Consider the following 25,213-nt stretch of genomic DNA (forward strand, 5'->3'; position numbering starts at 1 on the left):
AACGAGTCTATGCCTTATGAATGTTCGTGGTGACCAATGAAAGTCAATGTGACATAGGAATAGAATGATTGATACGAGGAATGATCATGTATGCTAACAAGATTGAAATATGATGGAATGAAAGGATATGCGTCGTATTAGCAAGGGATCAAGCATGGAAAGCTAACGGGCCAAGAGGAGACAAGGAAGGGAATACGAAAACGGACGCTCAAGGTAAGTGATTTCCATAATCACTTCTTAGTTTGTTTAAGCAATATAATGTTTTAATTATTAAGGTCATATGAAGTTGAGGTCAAATCAATAGATTATTTTGATAAATGCATGAACGGGTCGAATAATTCGTAGGTGAATAATAAGCCGAACACGTATAAGTTAAGAAATTCCTTAACTCGGATGTTGGATTTCAAGTTCTCATGATAGAATGTTAATTCCCAAGCATGTAGGAAGAAACAGGAGGTTAAACGGGTAAACGGGTTGAAAGTTACGTAAGTTTTAGCGTAAACGGACGAAACAAAGATGCAGGTGCCGTAAATTATGCCCCAGGCCGGAATTTACGGCCTCCCCTGCATCAGCATCATGTTTGAGGCCGTAAACAGTAGGCAGGTCGTACTTTAGACCGTATTTTGGGCCGTATTTTACTGGGTAGGCCGTAATTTACGTTCCCTGGGGGTTTGGGCGGTTTCCTTTTATAAGATTTTGACCAAATGTGTTAAACATGTGAATGGATGTAATTTGTTTATAAGTAAGTCTATTATCGAATGGTCATATGCATGACTAGGGAGGTGTGTTATTTAAGTTGAAGTGAATAAGATGGCATGTAGGTACGAATAATTAGAGTCATGGTGAGTTTAAATTGTATAAACTAGTATGCGTGATGTGTATAGGAGATATATATATATATATATATATATATATATATATATATATATATATATATATATGTATATATATATATATATGCATGTACATAGTTATGCGAAAGGCGTACATTGTGTGGTAGTTAAATAGATGCATATAAACGTTTGGCGTCCTTCTTACGAAGATGTAGTACTTGAATATGTTGAGATTACGGGTTTGCTAACCAAGTTATTATTGAGTATGTTTGAAAGTGCAGGTTTATGAATGTCGGACTTTCGAAGTGTTGATATGGTAACGAAATGATTGAATGTTGGAAGGATAATTGGGTTGAAGTAACTTATGCGGTTAGAAAACGCTATCGACGTTTTAGTTTATACAATATTTTATGTTTGGTCGTCATCATCTACTAACGGGTTAGTTGTATAAAAGTATATGTCATACCCATTTAATTGGGTAATCGAATGCGTAAGAAAAAAATGAAATTACGTATATGAATGGAACTAAATGACGGTTTTATAAGCAAACAAGTATAACGACTAACTTTTTAAAGCTTGTTGTTGAATGTAGGTAAATCCTCATTTTAGGCGACTTGGAGAATCGGAGCGAGCGCGTGTTCATGTTATGTCATACCAAACGCTTCCGCAAGCTTGTTCAAATGTTTTTGGTCCAAAACTTGTTGTATTGATTCTTAGTAGAATTTTTTTGAACGAATCATAGAATTGTATCTAGTCTGATTATGTTAAAAACAGGGGTACGCTCTTTTATGGACGGGTCATGCCCAAATTTTGTTAAAAATTAATGCATATATGTTATTGATATCATCGTTTTAAATTGCAAAAAGTTGGACACTTTTAAGAAAATTTTTATATTTCTAGTGTCCTTTAGTCATCTTTTATTAGACGCAATCGCAGACGTAACAAGTTGGTATCAGAGCCTAGGTTTGAGGGATTCGAGCAAGAGTATCAGTGCTTGAACTCAAACCGATGGCTCATGCAAAAGTGTGCTCGCTCCGAGATCGCCAATGAGGTAAAATTTTAAATTTTCGATTAATATAAGTATGTATAGTGTGTTACGGTATAAGTTTTAAGGTTCAAGTAGGTTATGGGTGATAAGGCGTGTAAAGTAAGAATTCCCAGGACCCGTGTAGCTGAAAACGGACCCGGTAAATGGTCGGAACACTCAAAAGAAATTCAGCGGCGTTTCAGCAAACGAGAGGCCGTCGCCGACGGGCTCCTGGCCATCGCCGATGCCCCCCTTAGTCCCGACGCCCTAAGTGTCTGCCGACGGGCAAAAGTGGCCGACGCCACATTCCAGGACCCGTCGCCGACGGGTGTAAGGCCGTCGCCGACGGCTTGTGCAGTAACAATCTGCTGAAAATTTTATTTTTGTATTATTTTGCGTTCCGAGTTACCGGGTTGTCCGAAGGCCCATTCGAATGCTTATGTAGGGTCCAAATAATGCCTAATAAGATGTATCTAACCACAATTAGTGGTTATGATGGAAAGAAACTTGTAAAGGCCTTGTTTTCGTACTTTGAGTTTCTAAAATGTCTAAAAGCTTAATGAATGTTCGTGTAAGATCTATATAAGGCCTAGTACGACATATGTGACCACGATTAGTGGATAAGATAGACGGAATATGCTATTCATTTATTTATATGCTATTTATAAGGCCAAGAGCACGCGGGTTATGTGAAGGGTTAGCGTAATTGTTCGGAAGGAATGATCCGTGAATGCGGTCTAGGACTGGCATCAAGGCAAGTAATAAGACGAATTGACCCCTGGTACGTATACTAAACGCGTTGATGTATGAAATAGTATAATTAGGCAAGTGAAAGAAAATTCTAAATGAATATAACAACGACATGGTAAAGGAGTTTTAAAAATGTAACACGTGCCGAAACTTAATTCTCCGGGCATTATGTGGCGATTACGCGAAGACACGAAACTAGTACGTGGATTGTGTACCTGGCCAGTACACAAGAAAGCGTATGACGTTCGTGAGACCGCGATAATTGTTGCCTGTATGTCCGTTAGAATTGGGTAGCAGGTGGGCGTGCGGGTGAAATGAGTAGTAAGGCTCTCGGGAGATTAAGAGTACTACGTAAGAGTAAAAAAAAATGCAAATGATAAGAATAAAATGTTGAATCTGTAAGGAAGTACTGATCAACAATGTACGAATGTAATGCTTGAATCCGCGAGACGGATTCAAGGAATGAAAGATATGAATGCAATGCTTGAATCCGCGAGACGGATTCAAGGAATGAAAGATACGAATGCAATGCTTGAATCCGCGAGACGGATTCAAGGAATGAAAGATACGAATGCAATGCTTGAATCCGCGAGACGGATTCAAGGAATGAAAGATACGAATGCAATGCTTGAATCCGAGAGACAGATTCAAGGAATGAAAGATACGAATGCAATGCTTGAATCCGCGAGACGGATTCAAGGAATGAAAGATATGAATGAAATGTTTGAATCCGCGAGACGGATTCAAAGAATGAAAGATGTGAATGCAATATTTGGATCCGTGAGACGGATTCAAAACATAAAAGGTACGAAAGGTATGAGTAATGTGTTCGAATCCGCGAAACGGATTTAAGATATAAAAGACGAAAACTAGTCTACATAAGAAGAAGTCAATAGTTTGACCATGATTGCGTCACACAAGTCATATAAGTAAATGTAAAGCAAATGAACAAAAGAATGATAGGAATGAAAATATCCGAATGTGTAAGTAATTACGGACCGAACAAGTAAATATTCCTTAAGTGATATGATCCAAATTATGTTTAAACTTCTATATATATATATATATATATATATATATACATTAACATATTTATGTAAATGTGTTGTATGCAAAAATGGTAGAAAGGATAAATGGGACATACGGGTCAGATGGCGATCGCCATTTGAACTCGGTAGATAATGATTTGATTTTTCAAGTTTCATGCTCATAGGTGAGCTTGAAGAATGGAGACGCAATGTCACTAACCGGAAAAGAATGAGCATCGTAAGGTATGGATCATGAATCAATGGAATTTACTTCCGTCAGATGTGTATAAAAAGAGTTATAACTTAAATAGGAGGTTATGACTCGACTAGAGACTGATGTGTTAGAATAGAATGTATATAAGCAAACCGTAATGCAAAAATGTAGAATGAATTTCAAAATGTTCGTAATGATCGTCAAGTGGTATAGAACTTGAATGCATGTAACTGTGGAAATTCTGATAGAATGTAAGTGATGACAAGTATCGTTAAGAAATACTAAGCTTGATGCTCGGCTTGTTGGCCATGTTCATTTGAACAAGACATTGTAGAAAATATACGCATGGCATAAGTAACAATAGTAACCATGGAAATAATGCTTAATTTTTGTGTTAAGTATGGATAAGTGAGTTTAAGAAGGGTGATTTTGGTTGTAACAATAAGTCTTTAAATGACTATAATATGTGTATGATAATATATCGATCCCTCCTATGAGCTTAAGGATAATCGGAAGTAACGATAGTAATGGAATGTTTAGGATGGCTCATAGTGAACAAAATGAAAGATAGCATATGATGTATGAGTAGAATGAAATAAATCGACTTATTCCAATTAGTAAATATATGAACGTAATATGCTTAAATAGGATGTTAGGAACAAGCCATAGACTTAGTAAGTATGGTTAATAACTGCATACAATTGGAATAAATTCGATGAATGAAGCGCTAGTGATGGTATGTGCTAGGAGCTAGCATTATAAAGTGAAAGCGACACTAATAAGAGCTCTGGATCAGATCCTGACTTTAATGCGATTATGAAAGTAATTTACTTGATTTAAGAACGGAGGGACAATGCGTACAAAGACGTTTATGAACGAATGAAACTCTTGCCAAGATCTCGAATGCATCCATGTGGTATTAAGCCTCGTGAACGAAAACATGAAAAAGTAGGAGTAGAATTGGTCCAGTTGGAATGAGAAAGGTTTCGGGGACGAAACCATTTTAAGGGGGGTAGACTTGTAACACCCCAAATTTCGTAGGACACGTTATAATGTTTAATCGCAATGAGTTAGCGAAAAGAAATGGTAAACATGAAATTTTACCATTATTAAGGTTTAGCAAAGTTAGTGTGTAAATATGAGATAAAGTGATATGTTTTAAAAAGATAAGGGACTAGATGTGTAATTATGTTATAAAGTTTGATAAAAAAAAAAGAAAGAAACCAGACTTTGAGTCTGGTGTGCGATCGAGAGAAGGGCCAGGGAACTCTTTCCCTCTCATAAACCCTAAGTCACTAAAATTCCATCAATTAAAGGTGAAATTAGCAAGGAATCGGATGCATGAGCAAAGAATTTTGATGTACTAAGTGCTCTTAACCTCAAGTAAGTGAAATTTCATGATTTGGTGATGTTTGATTATGTGGGTTTAGTAAAATTCGTTAATATAATGCATTAATTGGTATGATTAATGGTTGTTATGGTTGTTAAAACATCAAGAAATGCTAAATCTTGAATATGAGCGTGGTTTAGGGCAAAACCCATTTGCATGACAAAAGATGGTTAAGAATTTGTGAAGGTCTACATGCTAATTAGGTTGGTGTTGGTGAAATTGTTAGGAGTAATTGATTTAGAACTTTGTGCTCATGATTAGAATGGTAGATTTCAAGTTAGTAGGATGTTTATGTTAATCAATGAGTGAAGTATGGAAATTGTGCTTAAGATGCTTGTACATTGTGCATAAACTGTGGTACGCACGCCAAGTGCTTGATGGCATGCTTAGGTGAGTTTGATATATGAGATTGTATGCAATGAATGGGTGAATACGCATAGAAGGTGTTAATAAAGTAATTGATAGTGAACTAACTTGAATAATGTGCTTTAGATGGAATTCATATGAGAATTCGTGTTGAATGTATGTTTTGATCAAAATCATGCATTTTGGGGATTGTACCTTGTACTTGTATGGTGTGACGGCCATCATGGCTTTGGCTATTTGTCTAATGGTGATTACGAGGTGAACGTGTACAAAATGTAAAAACTTGCTAGATAATTATACGACATACATGATGGTAGGTTGATTTGATTGAACTACGAATAGTGTAGTAACGAGTCTATGCCTTATGAATGTTCGTGGTGACCAATGAAAGTCAATGTGACATAGGAATAGAATGATTGATACGAGGAATGATCATGTATGCTAACAAGGTTGAAATATGATGGAATGAAAGGATATGCGTCGTATTAGCAAGGGATCAAGCATAGAAAGCTAACGTGCCAAGAGGAGACAAGGAAGGGAATACGAAAACGGACGCTCAAGGTAAGTGATTTCCATAATCACTTCTTAGTTTGTTTAAGCAATATAATGTTTTAATTATTAAGGTCATATGTCACACCCCCAAAATCCACCTGCGGATAACACCCGCTTTGAGGGCGTGACTGACCAGGATCCAGCCACCAATTATACTGAGCATTGAATTAATAGTAGAAATATTTACTATCCAAAGTAGTTAGCAACACCATAGTTAAGTTCGATAATTAGTTTAACAAAACAGCGGAAGCATAAACCAAATAGTTTTAAAGATAGTTCTTAGTTCAAGATAGTTAAACCCAACACACGGGTTTTGACGAACACTACACATCCCCAAGCAGCAGCTCCTGAGTCACTGGTTACCTGCAAAGCATGCAGTAAGGGGTCAACAATAATGCTGAGTGAGTTCACTAGTTGTCCAGTTTTAGTTTACCAAAAACTTAAGTTGTTTAGATAAAGCATTTATAATCACGTTGTGGGGAGCTACCCCATCTGTAAGCTCACTAAACTGTAGATACCGAAACTGTTGACGGAATGTTATCGTGCCCCGAGTCAATGTCTATCGTCATTGACCATGTTGCAAGGTCTACTAGTTCACGCCCGATCTCCCCCGGTCACGGTGTGAGGTTGTCAAACCTAATAGCGCTATCAACTAATAACCCGTTCGCCCCCGGCGATTAATCGGTACTGTAAGCAGGGACTTAAAGTGATAGAGTTTCGTTTAGCATGGCTAGTTGTGATTTATAAATAATATCCAAACGTATCTCCCCCGGAGATAGTAATTACCCATTCTGTTTTCCCCCGGAGTAATGGGTCAAAAGTGTTTTCCCAAAGTTTGGTAGTTGGTCCGTGTCCCTCCGCGGGACGCATGCTTTTAGTGTGTGAACTCACCTTGGGTTGCTCGGCAGATTAGGTTTCTTGTCAAACACGTTGGTCACCACGTCCTAACATGGTTACCGGTATGGGTCAGGTTTGGTGTACAAGCATTCACGTAAAAACTTACACATAACTAACACGTATCATGCATACAAGTAAACAGTGGGTTATTGGGCCGGCCCTATCATTTACGAAATCAAACAGTAACACATAGTCCAGTCAACAGATAGCCCATATTAACACCTTCTGGCCCAATAACCAAAGTGGACAGCCCAGTCGCAACCAGGTGGTCTCGAGTCGCAACCAGGAGGTCTCGGCTTGTCATGCTGTGGTTGCGAGTCGCAACCGCGTGGTCTCGAGTTGTCATGCTGTGGTTGCGAGTCGCAACCGCGTGGTCTCGAGTTGTCATGCTGTGGTTGCGAGTCGCAATCGTCGTAGTCTCGAGTCGCAATCGTGTGGTTTCGAGTTGTCATGCTATGGTTGCGAGTCGTAATGCTGTCCTTTTCATGTTCACGTGTTGATTCAGATACATCAGTCCAATATGTACTATGTAATCAGGCCCAAATCAGGAAACAACCAATAGGATTTCACTAACAAGTTTTCCTAATCAGTCTATTAGTAAAAATGGATCAAACAGTTAGGTTTTTCAAATATTCACTTTAACATTCAACCATCTTCATCACATATTCATCATTCTAGGGTTTTCTCATTCACACAAAGTAATTATAAATAAGCATTTTATGAGTCCCAACACATGTTTTAACAAGATCATTATGCAAGAAAACAAGAGAAATATACTTTTGTAACATCAAACATGAATTTGGTTGATTTATCATAATTCCTAAAATATCATTCTAGCCATTTTGAATCATGTTATCAAATGTTATCACATAATGATTTACACATATCATTAAGCCCACAAATCACTTCAAAGATCATGCATCATTTTTAACTCTCATCTTTCTAGGATTCAAAGTAGGCATCATAGTTCACATAACATTAAGTAAATCTCAAAACTAACCGGTTGAGAAGAAGGAGCCGAAAACAAAGAAAAGGAACCGAGAAGATGGAGTGTCCGAGTGATGATCTTGACCGAGTTTCTTGTCCGAGATCCTTGTGTGATCCGAGCTTGGTCCGAAAGTTGGAAGAGGTTGGGGTGTTGTTGAGAGTTTTCTAGTGAGAGAGAAATAGAAGGAGTGTGTGGATATGTTTGTGTAAAAGTGAAGGAAAGTGGGGAAGGTTAGGATTTTATACAAGGTTCAACATAGGCTAAGGGGTTTCGGCCCAAACCGGTTACGGCCCACTCGAGACCGAGTGGCCCACTCGCAACCGAGTGGTTGCGAGTCATGGTCTCGAGTCGTGGTCTCGACTCACATACATATATATATAATACGTACATACAACACATATCATGCACAAAGATCACGTTTTCATTTCATAACATATATATACACAAAATATTACAAGGTGTTCGTTCAGAAAAACCTAGAGTGTCACATTATCCCCAAGTTATAAGAACTTTCGTCCCGAAAGTTAAGGCAGCCACTGCCAAGCTAGCGTGTTTCAACGGGGTGTCACATCATCCCCCCGTTAGTTTGGAATTTCGTCCCGAAATTCGGTTGTAGCTTCAGTGCTGGGGTTTTCGTTAGGGAACAACTGGGGATACTTGGACTTCATCTGGTCTTCCCGCTCCCAGGTAAACTCTGGGCCACGTCGTGAGTTCCAACGAACTCGCACAAGAGGTATCTGGCTACGTTTGAGGGTTTTGATCTCTCGATCCATGATCTCAATCGGTTCCTCAGTAAAGTGTAGCTGTTCATCAATAGTGAGTTCCTTGAAAGGAATTATGAGTGTTTCATCTGACAGACACTTTTTCAGATTAGACACGTGAAAGACATTGTGCACTGCACTCAGCTCTGCAGGCAGGTTCAATCTATAAGCAACCTTACCGATTTTCTCGGTAATTTCGAATGGTCCAACATATCGCGGATTCAGCTTGCCTCGTTTGCCAAAACGAACCACACCCTTCCAGGGTGAGACTTTAAGTAGAACCCGGTCCCCGACCTGGAATTCTAGCGGTTTCCTACGCTTATCAGCGTAGCTTTTCTGACGGTCACGAGCTGCCGCCATGCGTTGTGTGATCTGGGTAATCTTTTCGGTTGTGTCTACCACCAGTTCTGGGCCTGTGAGTTGACTGTCACCGACTTCCGCCCAGCAAAGAGGTGATCGGCATTTACGACCGTACAATGCCTCAAAAGGTGCCGCCTGAATTCTAGTGTGGTAGCTGTTGTTGTAGGAGAATTCTACTAGCGGTAGATGCTTCTCCCAGTTCTTGCCAAAATCGATCACACACGCTCTAAGCATGTCTTCCAGGGTTTGGATGGTGCGTTCAGACTGCCCATCCGTTTGCGGGTGGTAAGCGGTGCTCATGTCCAAACGTGAGCCAAAGGATTTGTGCATAGCTTGCCACAACTCGGAAGTAAAACGAGCGTCTCGGTCGGAAATGATAGAAGTTGGCACCCCGTGCCTCGAGACTACTTCCTTTAAATAGATTTCTGCCAAGGTAGAAAACTTGTCTGTTTCCTTAATGGCCAGAAAGTGTGCAGACTTAGTCAATCGATCTACTATCACCCAAATAGTGTCATTCCCGCGTTGGGATCTAGGTAGCCCCGTAACAAAATCCATGGAAATTTGCTCCCATTTCCACTTCGGGATTTCGGGTTGTTGGAGTAGGCCTGCTGGTTTCTGATACTCAGTCTTGACTCTTGCGCAGGTTAAACATTTGCTAACGTAAGCTGCTATGTGGGCTTTCATGCCAGGCCACCAGTAAGTGGTCCTTAAGTCGTGGTACATCTTATCTGAACCAGGATGCACTGAATAACGGGACTTATGGGCTTCGTCCATCACAAGCTCACGCAGATCTCCGTAAAGTGGGACCCAAATGCGCCCTGCCACATAGTAGGCGCCGTCTTCTTTTTGTTCTAGTCGTTGTCTCGATCCTCGCAGGGACTCAGCCCTGATGTTTTCCGGTTTCAGAGCTTCAATCTGAGCGTTTCGAATCTGGATAGGGAGATTAGACTGGATGGTAAGTTGTAATGCTCGCACGCGCTTGGGCGTAGTGTCTTTTCGGCTGAGGGCGTCTGCCACGACATTGGCCTTGCCCGGATGGTACTTGATGGCGCATTCATAATCATTCAGGAGTTCGACCCATCGACGTTGTCGCATGTTTAATTCCTTTTGCCTAAAGATATGCTCGAGACTCCGGTGATCGGTGTAAATGGTGCACTTGGTACCGTACAGGTAATGTCTCCATATCTTAAGCGCAAAGATCACTGCTCCTAGTTCCAAGTCGTGCGTAGTGTAGTTCCTTTCGTGCGTCTTAAGTTGTCGAGAGGCGTAAGCAATAACTTTGTCGCGTTGCATTAACACACAACCGAGCCCATGGATGGATGCATCGCAGTAAACCACAAAGTCGTCAGTTCCTTCAGGCAGCGAGAGAATAGGAGCACTACAGAGATTATCCTTTAGTTTCTGAAATGCGGTTTCCTGAGCTTCACCCCACTTGTAAACCATACCCTTCTGAGTAAGAGCCGTGAGAGGCTGAGCGATCTTTGAGAATCCCATGATAAATCTTCGATAGTATCCCGCTAGTCCCAAGAATTGGCGGACTTCGGTCAGAGTCCTAGGGGTAGGCCAGTTCTTTATAGAGTCGATCTTAGCTGGGTCGACGTGAATTCCATCCTTGTTAACCACGTGCCCAAGGAAATGGACTTCCCGAAGCCAGAAGTCGCATTTCGAGAACTTGGCATACAGTTGCTCATTGCGAAGGAGTTCGAGGATAAGGCGTAGGTGCTGTTCATGCTCTTCTTGACTTTTTGAGTAGATCAGGATGTCGTCTATAAACACGATCACAAATTTGTCGAGGTAAGGTTTGCACACTCGGTTCATGAGATCCATGAATACCGCGGGCGCGTTGGTCATTCCAAAGGGCATAACAAGGAATTCATAATGACCATAGCGAGTTCTGAATGCAGTCTTGGAGATGTCTTCATTACGGACCCTTAGCTGATGATAGCCCGATCGCAGGTCAATCTTAGAGTAGTAGCTCGATCCTTGCAACTGATCGAATAGGTCGTCGATTCGCGGGAGAGGGTAACGATTCTTGATGGTAACCTTGTTCAGCTCACGATAGTCAATGCACATTCGGAACGTGCCATCCTTCTTCTTAACAAAGAGTACCGGTGCTCCCCAGGGTGATGAACTAGGGCGGATAAACCCTTTATCCAATAGTTCCTGTAGTTGAGTAGAGAGTTCCTTCAATTCTGCGGGGGCTAGTCGATAAGGCGCACGAGCTATAGGCGCTGCTCCGGGAGCTAGCTCGATTTGGAATTCAACCTGACGGTGGGGAGGGAGTCCAGGTAGTTCCTCAGGAAATACCTCGGGGTAGTCACGCACTACTGGAAAATCTTCAATCCTCTTTTCCTTTTCCTGCGTGTTAGTGACAAGTGCTAAGATAGCGGTGTGCCCTTTTCGTAAACACTTCTGGGCTTTCAAGAACGAGATAACGCCGGAGATTTCTCCACCTTTGCTACCTTGTACAATAAGAGGTTTGCCAGAACGGCGGGGAATACGAACTGCTTTCTCTTGACAGAGGATCTCAGCGCGATGTTTGGATAACCAGTCCATGCCGATAACGACGTCGAAGCTTCCAAGTGTAACAGGGAAAAGATCGATACTAAATGTCTGACCAGACAATTCTAGTTTGCAGCCTTTGATAACATGTGAGGCCTCGATGTTTCTACCATTAGCTAACTCGACGATATGAGGAGAACTTAGTAACGAAAGCGGACGCTTAAGCTTCTTACTAATACGTAGGGACACATAACTAGCATCGGCTCCAGAATCAAATAATACAGAAACATAACGATCATCGAGTAGGAACTTACCCGTCACGACATTGGGGTCATTCCTCGCTTCTCCAGCTCCAATCACAAAAGCCCTTCCTCTAGCACCATTCCCAGCATTGTTGTTCTGATCGTTGTTTCCAGCTCCCTGATTGTTGTTGCGGTTCTGGTTTAGTTCAGGGCAATTCTTCTTATAGTGCCCCTCAGCTCCACACTGGAAACAACCCTTGGCGTTCCCGTGATGTTGTTGCTGCTGGTTCTGCCCCATGGGACGTGGACTCCTACAGTCCTTGGCCTCGTGCCCAATCTTGTTACATCGTTGACACTAACTTTTCCCACACGGCCTACTGTGATGTCGATTGCACTTGTTGCACTTGGGGTGGTTACCACGATAGCCACCCTGTTGTTGAGTGCCCTTGTTGTTTTCAGTTTTCCTTTGCTGAGCTGGGGCCTGAGTGGGGTTAGCATCCTTGCTTTGATTTCCTTCCCACTTACGCTTGTTGTCACTAGAAGTTCCGACAGTAGCACTGATCCTTTTGGGCAACCTGCCCTCTTCTACGGCCTGATCAGTAAGTTTGTGAGCAAGTCGAACGATCGGCTGAATGGTAGTGAGGTTGGCTGAAGTTACATGGCTTCGAATTTCTGGAGCCAAACCCTTGACGTACAACTCGATTCTTCGATACATGGGTCGAGACATGTTTGGACAAAGGGCAGCATAGTCATTGGACAGCTTGGTGTAGGTTTCAATCTCTGACCCAACCATCTTAAGCGCATAGTACTCGTTCTCAAGCTTGTGGATGTCATCCCGGTGACAGTACTCCTCCTTAATCATGTCCTTGAAATCCTCCCACGCAGTAGCATTAGCAGTTTATAACCCAAACATCTGAATTTGCGCCTTCCACCAAGAGAGCGCGTTTCCTTCAAGTGTAGCAGTAGCAAACTTCACCCAATTTGCAGGGGGACACTCATAGATAGCAAAGACAGCTTCAATTTTCTCAATCCAATGCAGAAGACCTATGGCACCCTCAGTGCCGTTGAAAGGGAGAGGCTTGCAATCCATGGAAGTTTTGAAAGTACACACGGGTGGTTGCGCCGGTGCATGTTGACCTGTTCGTGAGAAGCGAAGCGTACAGATTTAGGGATAAAAGGCGATGTGGCGGTAGGATCTAAACATCCTAGGGTAACGAGTTTACCTCCAGGGTGAGCTGCGAAAGCTGCAGCCACCGTGTTAAGCAGGTTAGTGAATTGAGCCCGAGTCATGTTGATGTTTCCTCTTCCGCGTCCACTCATTGTCTTCATAACCAGAAAACACAGTATGAGTGTGATGTTGTAACGTTAGCGAGAATGAGATAGAAGAGAGAGGTGTATCTGTCTAATTTAGGCACACTAGTACGTATAGCAGAACAGGAAACATAAGATAAGCAAACAAGTAAACACTAGTCCGAGCTATGAGGTCAAATGTGTTGAGCCTTGCACTTGGAGTGTAGTGTCGTCGCGAGTCACAGGTTATAGTCTGGTTTTTCCCAAAAAGATTTCCCCCCCTTTTTTTTTTTAAACCAAGTTCACTATAACCAATGGCTCTGATACCAATCTGTCACACCCCCAAAATCCACCTGCGGATAACACCCGCTTTGAGGGCGTGACTGACCAGGATCCAGCCACCAATTATACTGAGCATTGAATTAATAGTAGAAATATTTACTATCCAAAGTAGTTAGCAACACCATAGTTAAGTTCGATAATTAGTTTAACAAAACAGCGGAAGCATAAACCAAATAGTTTTAAAGATAGTTCTTAGTTCAAGATAGTTAAACCCAACACACGGGTTTTGACGAACACTACACATCCCCAAGCAGCAGCTCCTGAGTCACTGGTTACCTGCAAAGCATGCAGTAAGGGGTCAACAATAATGCTGAGTGAGTTCACTAGTTGTCCAGTTTTAGTTTACCAAAAACTTAAGTTGTTTAGATAAAGCATTTATAATCACGTTGTGGGGAGCTACCCCATCTGTAAGCTCACTAAACTGTAGATACCGAAACTGTTGACGGAATGTTATCGTGCCCCGAGTCAATGTCTATCGTCATTGACCATGTTGCAAGGTCTACTAGTTCACGCCCGATCTCCCCCGGTCACGGTGTGAGGTTGTCAAACCTAATAGCGCTATCAACTAATAACCCGTTCGCCCCCGGCGATTAATCGGTACTGTAAGCAGGGACTTAAAGTGATAGAGTTTCGTTTAGCATGGCTAGTTGTGATTTATAAATAATATCCAAACGTATCTCCCCCGGAGATAGTAATTACCCATTCTGTTTTCCCCCGGAGTAATGGGTCAAAAGTGTTTTCCCAAAGTTTGGTAGTTGGTCCGTGTCCCTCCGCGGGACGCATGCTTTTAGTGTGTGAACTCACCTTGGGTTGCTCGGCAGATTAGGTTTCTTGTCAAACACGTTGGTCACCACGTCCTAACATGGTTACCGGTATGGGTCAGGTTTGGTGTACAAGCATTCACGTAAAAACTTACACATAACTAACACGTATCATGCATACAAGTAAACAGTGGGTTATTGGGCCGGCCCTATCATTTACGAAATCAAACAGTAACACATAGTCCAGTCAACAGATAGCCCATATTAACACCTTCTGGCCCAATAACCAAAGTGGACAGCCCAGTCGCAACCAGGTGGTCTCGAGTCGCAACCAGGAGGTCTCGGCTTGTCATGCTGTGGTTGCGAGTCGCAACCGCGTGGTCTCGAGTTGTCATGCTGTGGTTGCGAGTCGCAACCGCGTGGTCTCGAGTTGTCATGCTGTGGTTGCGAGTCGCAATCGTCGTAGTCTCGAGTCGCAATCGTGTGGTTTCGAGTTGTCATGCTATGGTTGCGAGTCGTAATGCTGTCCTTTTCATGTTCACGTGTTGATTCAGATACATCAGTCCAATATGTACTATGTAATCAGGCCCAAATCAGGAAACAACCAATAGGATTTCACTAACAAGTTTTCCTAATCAGTCTATTAGTAAAAATGGATCAAACAGTTAGGTTTTTCAAATATTCACTTTAACATTCAACCATCTTCATCACATATTCATCATTCTAGGGTTTTCTCATTCACACAAAGTAATTATAAATAAGCATTTTATGAGTCCCAACACATGTTTTAACAAGATCATTATGCAAGAAAACAAGAGAAATATACTTTTGTAACATCAAACATGAATTTGGTTGATTTATCATAATTCCTAAAATATCATTCTAGCCATTTTGAATCATGTTATCAAATGTTATCACATAATGATTTACACATATCATTAAGCCCACAAATCACTTCAAAGATCATGCACCATTTTTAACTCTCATCTTTCTAGGATTCAAAGTAGGCATCATAGTTCACATAACATTAAGTAAATCTCAAAACTAACCGGTTGAGAAGAAGGAGCCGAAAACAAAGAAAAGGAACCGAGAAGATGGAGTGTCCGAGTGATGATCTTGACCGAGTTTCTTGTCCGAGATCCTTGTGTGATCCGAGCTTGGTCCGAAAGTTGGAAGAGGTTGGGGTGTTGTTGAGAGTTTTCTAGTGAGAGAGAAATAGAAGGAGTGTGTGGATATGTTTGTGTAAAAGTGAAGGAAAGTGGGGAAGGTTAGGATTTTATACAAGGTTCAACATAGGCTAAGGGGTTTCGGCCCAAACCGGTTACGGCCCACTCGAGACCGAGTGGCCCACTCGCAACCGAGTGGTTGCGAGTCATGGTCTCGAGTCGTGGTCTCGACTCACATACATATATATATATAATACGTACATACAACACATATCATGCACAAAGATCACGTTTTCATTTCATAACATATATATACACAAAATATTACAAGGTGTTCGTTCAGAAAAACCTAGAGTGTCACATCATATGAAGTTGAGGTCAAATCAATAGATTATTTTGATAAATGCATGAACGGGTCGAATAATTCGTAGGTGAATAATAAGCCGAACACGTATAAGTTAAGAAATTCCTTAACTCGGATGTTGGATTTCAAGTTCTCATGATAGAATGTTAATTCCCAAGCATGTAGGAAGAAACGGGAGGTTAAACGGGTAAGCGGGTTGAAAGTTACGTAAGTTTTAGCGTAAATGGACGAAACAAAGATGCAGGTGCCGTAAATTACGCCCCAGGCCGGAATTTACGGCCTCCCCTGCATCAGCATCATGTTTGAGGCCGTAAACAGTAGGCAGGTCGTACTTTAGACCGTATTTTGGGTCGTATTTTACTGGGTAGGCCGTAATTTACGTTCCCTGGGGGTTTGGGCGGTTTCCTTTTATAAGATTTTGACCAAATGTGCTAAACATGCGAATGGATGCAATTTGTTTATAAGTAAGTCTATTATCGGATGGTCATATGCATGACTAGGGAGGTGTGTTATTTAAGTTGAAGTGAATAAGATGGCATGTAGGTATGAATAATTAGAGTCATGGTGAGTTTAAATTGTATAAACTAGTATGCGTGATGTGTATAGAAGATATATATATATATATATATATATATATATATATATATATATATATATATATATATATATATATATATATATATATATATATATATGTATATATATATACATGTACATAGTTATGCGAAAGGCGTACATTGTGTGGTAGTTAAATAGATGCATATAAATGTTTGGCGTCCTTCTTACGAAGATGTAGTACTTGAATATGTTGAGATTACGGGTTTGCTAACCAAGTTATTATTGAGTATGTTTGAAAGTGCAGGTTTATGAATGTCGGACTTTCGAAGTGTTGATATGGTAACGAAATGATTGAATGTTGGAAGGATAATTGGGTTGAAGTAACTTATGCGGTTAGAAAACGCTATGGACGTTTTAGTTTATACAATATTTTATGTTTGGTCGTCATCATCTACTAACGGGTTAGTTGTATAAAAGTATATGTCATACCCATTTAATTGGGTAATCGAATGCGTAAGAAAAAAATGAAATTACGTATATGAATGGAACTAAATGACGGTTATATAAGCAAACAAGTATAACGACTAACTTTTTAAAGCTTGTTGTTGAATGTAGGTAAATCCTCATTTTAGGCGACTTGGAGAATCGGAGCGAGCGCGTGTTCATGTTATGTCATACCGAACGCTTCCGCTAGCTTGTTCAAATGTTTTTGGTCCAAAACTTGTTGTATTGATTCTTAGTAGAATTTTTTTGAACGAATCATAGAATTGTATCTAGTCTGATTATGTTAAAAACAGGGGTACGCTCTTTTATGGACGGGTCATGCCCAAATTTTGTTAAAAATTAATGCATATATGTTATTGATATCATCGTTTTAAATTGCAAAAAGTTGGACACTTTTAAGAAAATTTTTATATTTCTAGTGTCCTTTAGTCGTCTTTTATTAGACGCAATCGCGGACGTAACATACTGGAATCCATTCCAACGGCTAGGAATTGATTCCAACGGTAATAATGCATTAAATGGACAGTTTGCAACGGCTATGAATCGATTCCAACGGCTAGAAATCGATTCCAATGGTAATAAAATCAATAAAGGCAAGAATTTAATGCACCGGGTTCTTTTTGTTTACGGATGAACCGGGTACCGACACTATTTTTTATTATAAAATTTGGAACCCGGTAAGAACCTACGGGTTTTTTGAACCCGAAACCGGTTTTTCTATACAGCGGGTAGGAACTGGAACCGGTTCCTGGTCGGGTCTACCGGGTCGGGTTTGGAACCGGTTATTATACCCATCTCTAGTGCAAAGCACTCCACCCTTAACCAACTGAGCTACACGGTTGGGTAGTTAATAAGATTATTGCATGAAATTAAATGAGCAATTGAAAATTTAGTCATTTATGTTTTTTAATTTGAAGTCTCAAAGTTATGAATTCTATTTGGCTCTTAAATTTATGGATCCAAATTTATGTTTTATGTTTGAGAAACATGTTACCTATTGAACAAATAAACTCACCTTTTCTTTCATAATTTCTCAGGAAAGGAAGATATGAAGTTCTCTTAGTTGACACATGTGAATTGTTAGCAAGGATTACTACTATATTGAAAGATGTTATTAAGAATAAGGTAATACTTTTAAATATTAATGGAAACCGGAATGAGTCGAATGGGGTGAAACGGATTGAAAGTCATTCAAATCAAAATACTTCCCATCTTTGAGAAAACAGACAAAAATACTTCTTATCATTCAATAATTGTTGTTCTCACATCATCAAAATACAAAGCAATTCTTATTGCCAATGCTCCAATCTATCAAGATACAATCTGCGATTTTTGTGCAAATGCTGAAATCCAATCACAAAAGAAAGTGCCCAAAGCTATCACTTCCAAAGTCGGAGGAACACTTGTTGCAATTTCCCCATCTACCATCTCAACAACATTTGGCTTGAATGACCTGGCAGGTAAGACCTCCTTTGAAAAAAAAGAACTTCATGCAAAATTCATTGAAAGAGGGTATGAAGATCAATTAAAGGGAGTCACTATTTTTAAACCAAACTTCCCTACTCCAATGAAATTCTTTTCCATACTCTCTTGATATGTCTTTCTACTAAGACCACTGCTTTTAATGAAATACCACTTAAAATTCAGTAATTGGGTTATGCTATTTTAACAAACTCTGATTTCAATTACTCTCAAGAACTGTTTTGTGATCTGTTCACAAATGTGAAGTATGTTCAAAAGGAGGCTAATAATGTTTTTCTAATGTACCTAAGACTATTAAGCTACTACCTACAAAAACAAGTTTCACAAAAAGCTTTTCAACAAGGTATAGTATTTCAAATAAATAGTCTTACAAGTGAAACATTTACTCACCTTATGGCTAAAGAGTCAACGGTTTCCAAAACACAAGCAAAGGGGAATGTACCTGTTTTAGAAGAGTCCACATCTGTTGCTCAAATCTCTGTTGCTGAGCCCACTGCTCCTGGTGATCATGACACCACAACCGGTGTTGTGAAACCTACACCAGCCAAACCCAAAAAGAAACATGTCAAGTCCAAAAAGCCCACCAAAACCAAACAAAATTAAACGGGTCCTCTGGAAGATGAAATCCCAGAGGTTAACCCAGTGACAACACAAATGTCACTTGAAACCATTGCCGCTACTTCCTCACAGCTATTGGAAAGATCTCAACCCATCCAAACTCCTCATGTATCCTCACAAAAGGATCATTTTGTAAGCATAGAGACACCACATCATGAAGCAGACCTTTCATTTGAAAGTATGCTTAAAAGCTCCTGTTCAGGCAATGTCGCTTTCTACACCACAACCCTCTCCCCAAATTCCACCAACAATAATACCTCTCTTTGAAGCAATTGAAATTCAGACTCAAAACAGTCCCTCTCACTCACACATAAATGAGAGTAAAACTCAACAAATTACTGTGTCTGAACCAATTCAATCTGTTATCCCACAAAGAGTTGAGGAGGTTACACCCCTTGAGTTTCATGAAACTCTTGGTGGTAGTTCAACTGGAGCAGCCACTACAACTGCTGAATCCATTGATTTACAGTTGGACAGCAGTTTCATAGTTAAGACTCCCTTGAAGGCAACCACTGTTCTAGGCAAAAGCAGACTGATGAGGAAGATGAGCAGAGGTTTGAAGAATACAGTAAAGAGGCAATAAGGTGTCAGCTTGATTATCAAACTGATCATGCTGCTGATTTACTTGCTGCTAAACTCAAAGAAAAACTTACAAAGTTAATCAGCAGACCACAATCTCCAAACTCATCATTAATAAGTCTTGTCCCAAGAAAACCGTCTGATCCAAAAATACTAAAGTGGAAGTCATCATCAGACACCCACGTATTGACTTTGATCAGGTCAAATGGTAATGTTGAGAAGCTTAAAATGGATGATGCATATGGTCTGAATGCATGTGATCTCCTAGATCTTTTGAACCTTAAACTTGAAAGGGATGATGAAGAAGACATGATCTCCTTGGGCTTTGAATTACAATTCAAAGGACAAATCCGGGAGATGTTGATGAGAAATAAAGATCAAGAATAAAGAAGAGTTTTGGCATCATCTGTTCCTCGGGGAGATTGTTGGCTCATGTAGATCCCACCTTAAGAACATATGATTGAAAGCCAAAACAATCTACAATCAATTGATCCTTCATAACAGTGCTTGAATTCATTATCCTCCCTGTGGCAAAGGCATCAAACAACTGCTGATTCAAAAGGTCTGCTACAAGCTAAAGTCTGCTGATTCACAAGGTCTGCTAAAGTTAACCGCTGATGAAGGCTAAAGTCTGCTGGAAGCAAAGGTCTGATCACCCTTTGATTATAGAAGAGAAAGTCTGAAGAAGAAGGTCTACTGAGGCTCAACAGAGGATAAGGCTCATCAGATGTTGAATCAACAGAGGATAGATAACAGTGTTTCTAATGTAACAGTGTTTAGCTATAGCAGATATTAGAGGTTGTTACAGTTGTTAGATGGCATTGTCTAGGTGACGTCAGCCTAGATTCCTCAGTGGTTTGCATTGTACTATAAATAGAACAGTGCATTTACTGTTCTATTTATCACTTCATCACCTTGACATTTTGTACAAGCAAATTGAGTGATCTTAGGCTAAGGGGGAGTTTGTGTTCAGGCATACGTGAATCATTGTATTTTCAATCATTCAATTTAAAGTATTCATGATGAAAGCAAATCTATCAATGTTTGTGATTTAAAGTTTACTTTCATTCCGTTGCAATTATTTCTCTATTTGTTATCATCTTCCATTGTTCATCTTAAACATTCACAAACAATTCAAACTCAGTTATTGGTAGTCGACGATTGCTTCAGTGTTCTTCATATATAGTTCCAGGCGAGATCGCAATCAGTGATGAACAGAGGCCACACTGGTGGTAATAAGGAGTCTTGAGATAAGTTGTGAAGTTTCAAAAGGAGTGGATTCGATATGAAACTGATCGATGCTTCTTTCAAGCAATTTCAGTATGATAATTTATTTATTTTCCATTCTAAATTCAATAAACCAAATTTAGATTTCTTTACGTTTGCATATAACCTGTAATTTAATCTATTTTGTATTGTATTATTATCATTTCTCAAACATATATATAGGTTTATTTAATATAATACATCCCAATTTAGATGTTAAGATTTTATAAAAAAAAATATTATACTTTTATTTATTATTATCTTTTAAAACTTACGCATGTCACAATCCATTTGAACGGGTTCAGGTAAAGCAATTTCCGGTCATAACATGTCACAAAATATTATTTAGTTGAACTTAATATTTTAATATTAAATTTATTTTATTCATTTTTCTTTTATTAATTTGTTAGGTCAGGTTGAACAGTTTGTCATGTCAGAACATACCATATAAAAAGAATTATTTTGGTTAGAGTCAAAACGGGTTTAACTCAAAACAGTTCAAAGCAGAACAAATCATAAAGTATTTAATATTTTAATTAGTTTAATTTAATATTTTAATTATAAATTTCTTTTATTCTTTTTCTTTAAATAATATGTTTGGTATTTAATAATATGTATTGACAGGGTCACTTAAACTTGCCAATGTTGTCAAAATCTAGCAAATCCCGCAGTAGAGCGCGAGCTCAAAAAACCAATTTTTTTTTGGAAATCTGACCCAATCCGATATAAAAAGTTTATTAACCAACTCAACCTGTTAAAAAAATTCAAAACTTGACATTAAATCTCTCTCTATAGACATCTGAACACCAAAATATTCTAACAAGTATGTTGGACTTCTAGCGTTTAGCTAACCCCTTCTTTTAGCAATACAATGTTGTCGTTGGTTGTTAAAAATGTTCTAATACTTTTTGAAAAAAATTATTGGATCTGTGAATGAGTGGAAATGCGTATGAAAATTAACTTGAATAGCTTGGAAATTACAATACTGAAATTTGAAAGATTACTCAGTCACATATCTACTAAACATGAACGAAATACCTTAGTATTTATATTATTCGAACACGTTAATATTTCAACACTTTAATGAAATACTAAACAAAGACTAGATAGTTGGGGTAGTGGGAGGATATAACTTACTCTACCACTTACTCCATAAATTATATTATTCCAACACTTTAATGAATGGGTCAAGCTTCTGCGGTTTGGGTACCCATCCAAATCCTTTTGATACTTTAAATTGTACGTTTAAGGATTCTGGAACCCAGATCTGCGGGAAACACAAACTCGCAATGGACCCTCAACGTGAACATTAATTGAGACCCTGTAACTCATGACTTGCTTTTCATTACTTAGCTTGAACACAAAGCAACCTAACAAAACCGAAGCGATTATCTTCAAATGCCGATATGCGAATTCTCGGCCCAAACAGGTTCGCGGTCCAGCCTGTTCATGAACAAGCAAGGGAAAAGGGTTGATTACTACAATTTACACATATTATCAACATATCTCTCATTTCACAAACAACAATATATATGTCATAAGGGTTAACTTATTGTACAAATGGTCTTAACATACAAAATACCCTTAACGTAAAAAGTGAAAGAAGGATTTTTTTTTTTGTAATTTTGTAACTTATTGTACAAATGGTCTTAACATACTATTAATTATGTAATTTTGTATCGTAATTATAATTACCCTACAATAATTACTCTGTTAGTGTAAAATCACGATTTTTTTTTTTTTTACATTTTCCAATTAAACATCATTTCTTAAGTAGGAGGGAAAAATTAAAAAAAATTCTCCTTCACTTCTTACGCTAATAGTATTTTGTATGTTAATACTATATTTGTATTTGATCTTTACTTTACACTGTATTATAATTAGTTAAATTAACAAAACCCAATTAAACATACCTTACATTGTGCCATTTTAATATCAAATTATATTTTACTAACCTGAAAAGCTGTAAATTTGAAGGGGCTCTCTTGACGGTAGCGACCATCTTGATCAAGCCATCTTTCTGGTTTGAACTCGAGTGCATCATCACCCCATATAAACTTCATCCTTCCCATAGCATATGGCATATAAGCTACCATATCCCCTCTCTTTACACTACAACCATCTGGTAGAACATCATCTCCAAAGCTTACCTTTGGATCCTACATTATTTGTATATGAATATTGTTAGTGAAGAGTTGATACAAAAATAAATATAGATATCGCTTTAATATATAGTGTGTACTTATTGTTCTTATATCCTCACCCAACCCACATAACTCATCAATCTGAAAAACTAACTTACCAAATGAGTGTGGTTTTAATGAAACAATGTGATTGAAAAAGATAATTTATCAAATATGTGTGGTTTCAACTCTTCATATTTCATTTGTTTACTTTTTTTACTTGTTTAACCACCCCATTATACTCTCATAGTTGCACTTAGAAATCAAATTTTCAAACTAGAATTCCGAATGCGTACCATTGGCAATGCGGGATAGAGTCTGATAGATTCACTCAAAGCTGCGTGAAGATATGGCATCTTCTCAAGTGCGCTGTCGGTCACACGATCAATAAAATCCACAACATCTATGATCTCTTCACTTTTTACGTTTAATGCTTCTAAGATTTCTTTAGCAACTTTTTCTTGAATTTCAGGATGTTTGCAAAGCTCGTAAATGAGCCAAGACATGCTAATCGCTATAGGATCTTTACCGGCAAGAACAAAGTTAAGTATTATATCGCGCAAGTACTTGGGATTATTATGATGAACCTCAACAAATCTCGACAAGATGTCGTCTTTTTTGAGCTGCAAGGGTTAAATTTTAGGTAAGTGAATCACCAAATCAACTATTTGCCATTTAAACTTTTAAGTTTGTAAAGGTTTTGCATGATAAAACCGATCAAATTAAGGATTAGTCAAAACTTATTATTTGTAAATACGTTGGTGAATGATAGTAATACCTATAATTGAGAAAATTTAAATATAAGCTTACCAAAGATTCATCCTTGGACATCTGCATTTGTTCAATCTTCAGCTGGATGACCTTATAAACAAAATCATCAATGATTTTCAAATTCCTTTTTAACTCTGCTTCAAGTCCAATATTAAAAAACTTCTTGATCTTCCATGTTGGGTCAACAAATCTTTTATAAGTTAAGTTGTTTGCATCATCGAATGCAAGACTAAATCGAACACCTTCTTCATTTCCACCCAAGTTGTCAAGCTCAATCCCAAAACCGACTTTAAATATTGAATCCATAGTTAATTTCATGAACAAGTCCTGCACACACACACAACGTGAATGTTAAGTTATGTACACGTTAATTATACAATGTATGATATGTTAGTGATAAAAGCGACTAGACATTACATTTATATCGATTATTTCGTTGCTATCTGCTGCTTGTGACAGAATCTTCCCAAGTTTTATTGTGTTGGTTCTGAAGGTTACACTGCTAAAATCTCTTAGGACTTTCGTCGAGAACTCTTGGCTCGCTACCTTCCTTTGTTCCCGCCATTGGTCCCCGTCCACTGTGAATATTCCTTCTCCAAGTAGATCCGATGTCACACTGCGTATATAGTACCCCTACAACATTTGTACATAATAATTATATACAGTTAAATTAACTTATTGTGCATAAGTTTCAAATTATAGCTTAATTACCTTTCCATAATTTTTGAAATTGGTCTTGAGGATATACTCCACATTCACGGGATCGGTTGTATAAACCATACCATGAACAGGGTTATACAGTCTGTAAGCTTTGTATTTTTCTGAGAGAGTAGTCATGTAATCGTGAAGCTTGTCGTAGTTGAAGAGAAGATGAAGCACGGTTGCGGCAGTTGGATGGTACTTCTTCCCATGTTGTGGTTGCTTGTGGAGATAATTATGGAAAATAAAAAGAACAAGAAATGAACCTAATACGAACACTGGATTTGAGAGTAAATCTACAGAAACTGCCATAGATGATCGAGAGGAATTGTTAACTTCTTACCAAACAATTCAGGGATGATGAGGTGTGTAAATGATGCTTACATTTATAGTAAGTTTTGATGAATATTTTAAAAGCCTCATTATTAATTAGAGTATCCTTGGGGAATCGTATCCTGTATAAGCAGAATCATATTCTATAAAGTATTGGCACATGAAGAAAACGATATCTATAAAATATTGGCAAAATAAGAAAACGATAGAGCAGAAGTAGTTGAAACGGTACAGCACATGCCTAAGCTAATATTGTTTAATAAAATTATGTTTTAAAATATATTTATTATATTTTTAAACGATACGGCACACGACTAAGTTAATATTGTTTAAAAAAATTATTTTTTAAAATATATCTTTTATTTTTATACTAGCGTATTCACAATT

The 25,213-nt window shown here is 38.8% G+C and overlaps 1 protein-coding gene across 1 annotated transcript; it reads right to left on the reverse strand.

The window, feature by feature from the left end:
* Window positions 1-21,792: 21,792 nt before the first annotated feature.
* Window positions 21,793-24,873, reverse strand: LOC110899990 (cytochrome P450 704C1). Its single transcript, XM_022146888.2, has 6 exons — window positions 24,506-24,873; window positions 24,212-24,427; window positions 23,834-24,121; window positions 23,320-23,646; window positions 22,796-22,999; window positions 21,793-22,283 (listed from the first exon to the last, which is right to left on the reverse strand). Exons 1-6 carry the CDS (start codon window positions 24,803-24,805, stop codon window positions 22,086-22,088), a joined length of 1,533 nt encoding a protein of 510 aa, XP_022002580.1. The 5' UTR covers window positions 24,806-24,873; the 3' UTR covers window positions 21,793-22,085.
* Between the last annotated feature and the right edge of the window lie 340 nt (window positions 24,874-25,213).

This window comes from Helianthus annuus, chromosome 13 (assembly GCF_002127325.2).
Source record: "Helianthus annuus cultivar XRQ/B chromosome 13, HanXRQr2.0-SUNRISE, whole genome shotgun sequence".
Classification (NCBI taxonomy): domain Eukaryota; kingdom Viridiplantae; phylum Streptophyta; class Magnoliopsida; order Asterales; family Asteraceae; genus Helianthus; species Helianthus annuus.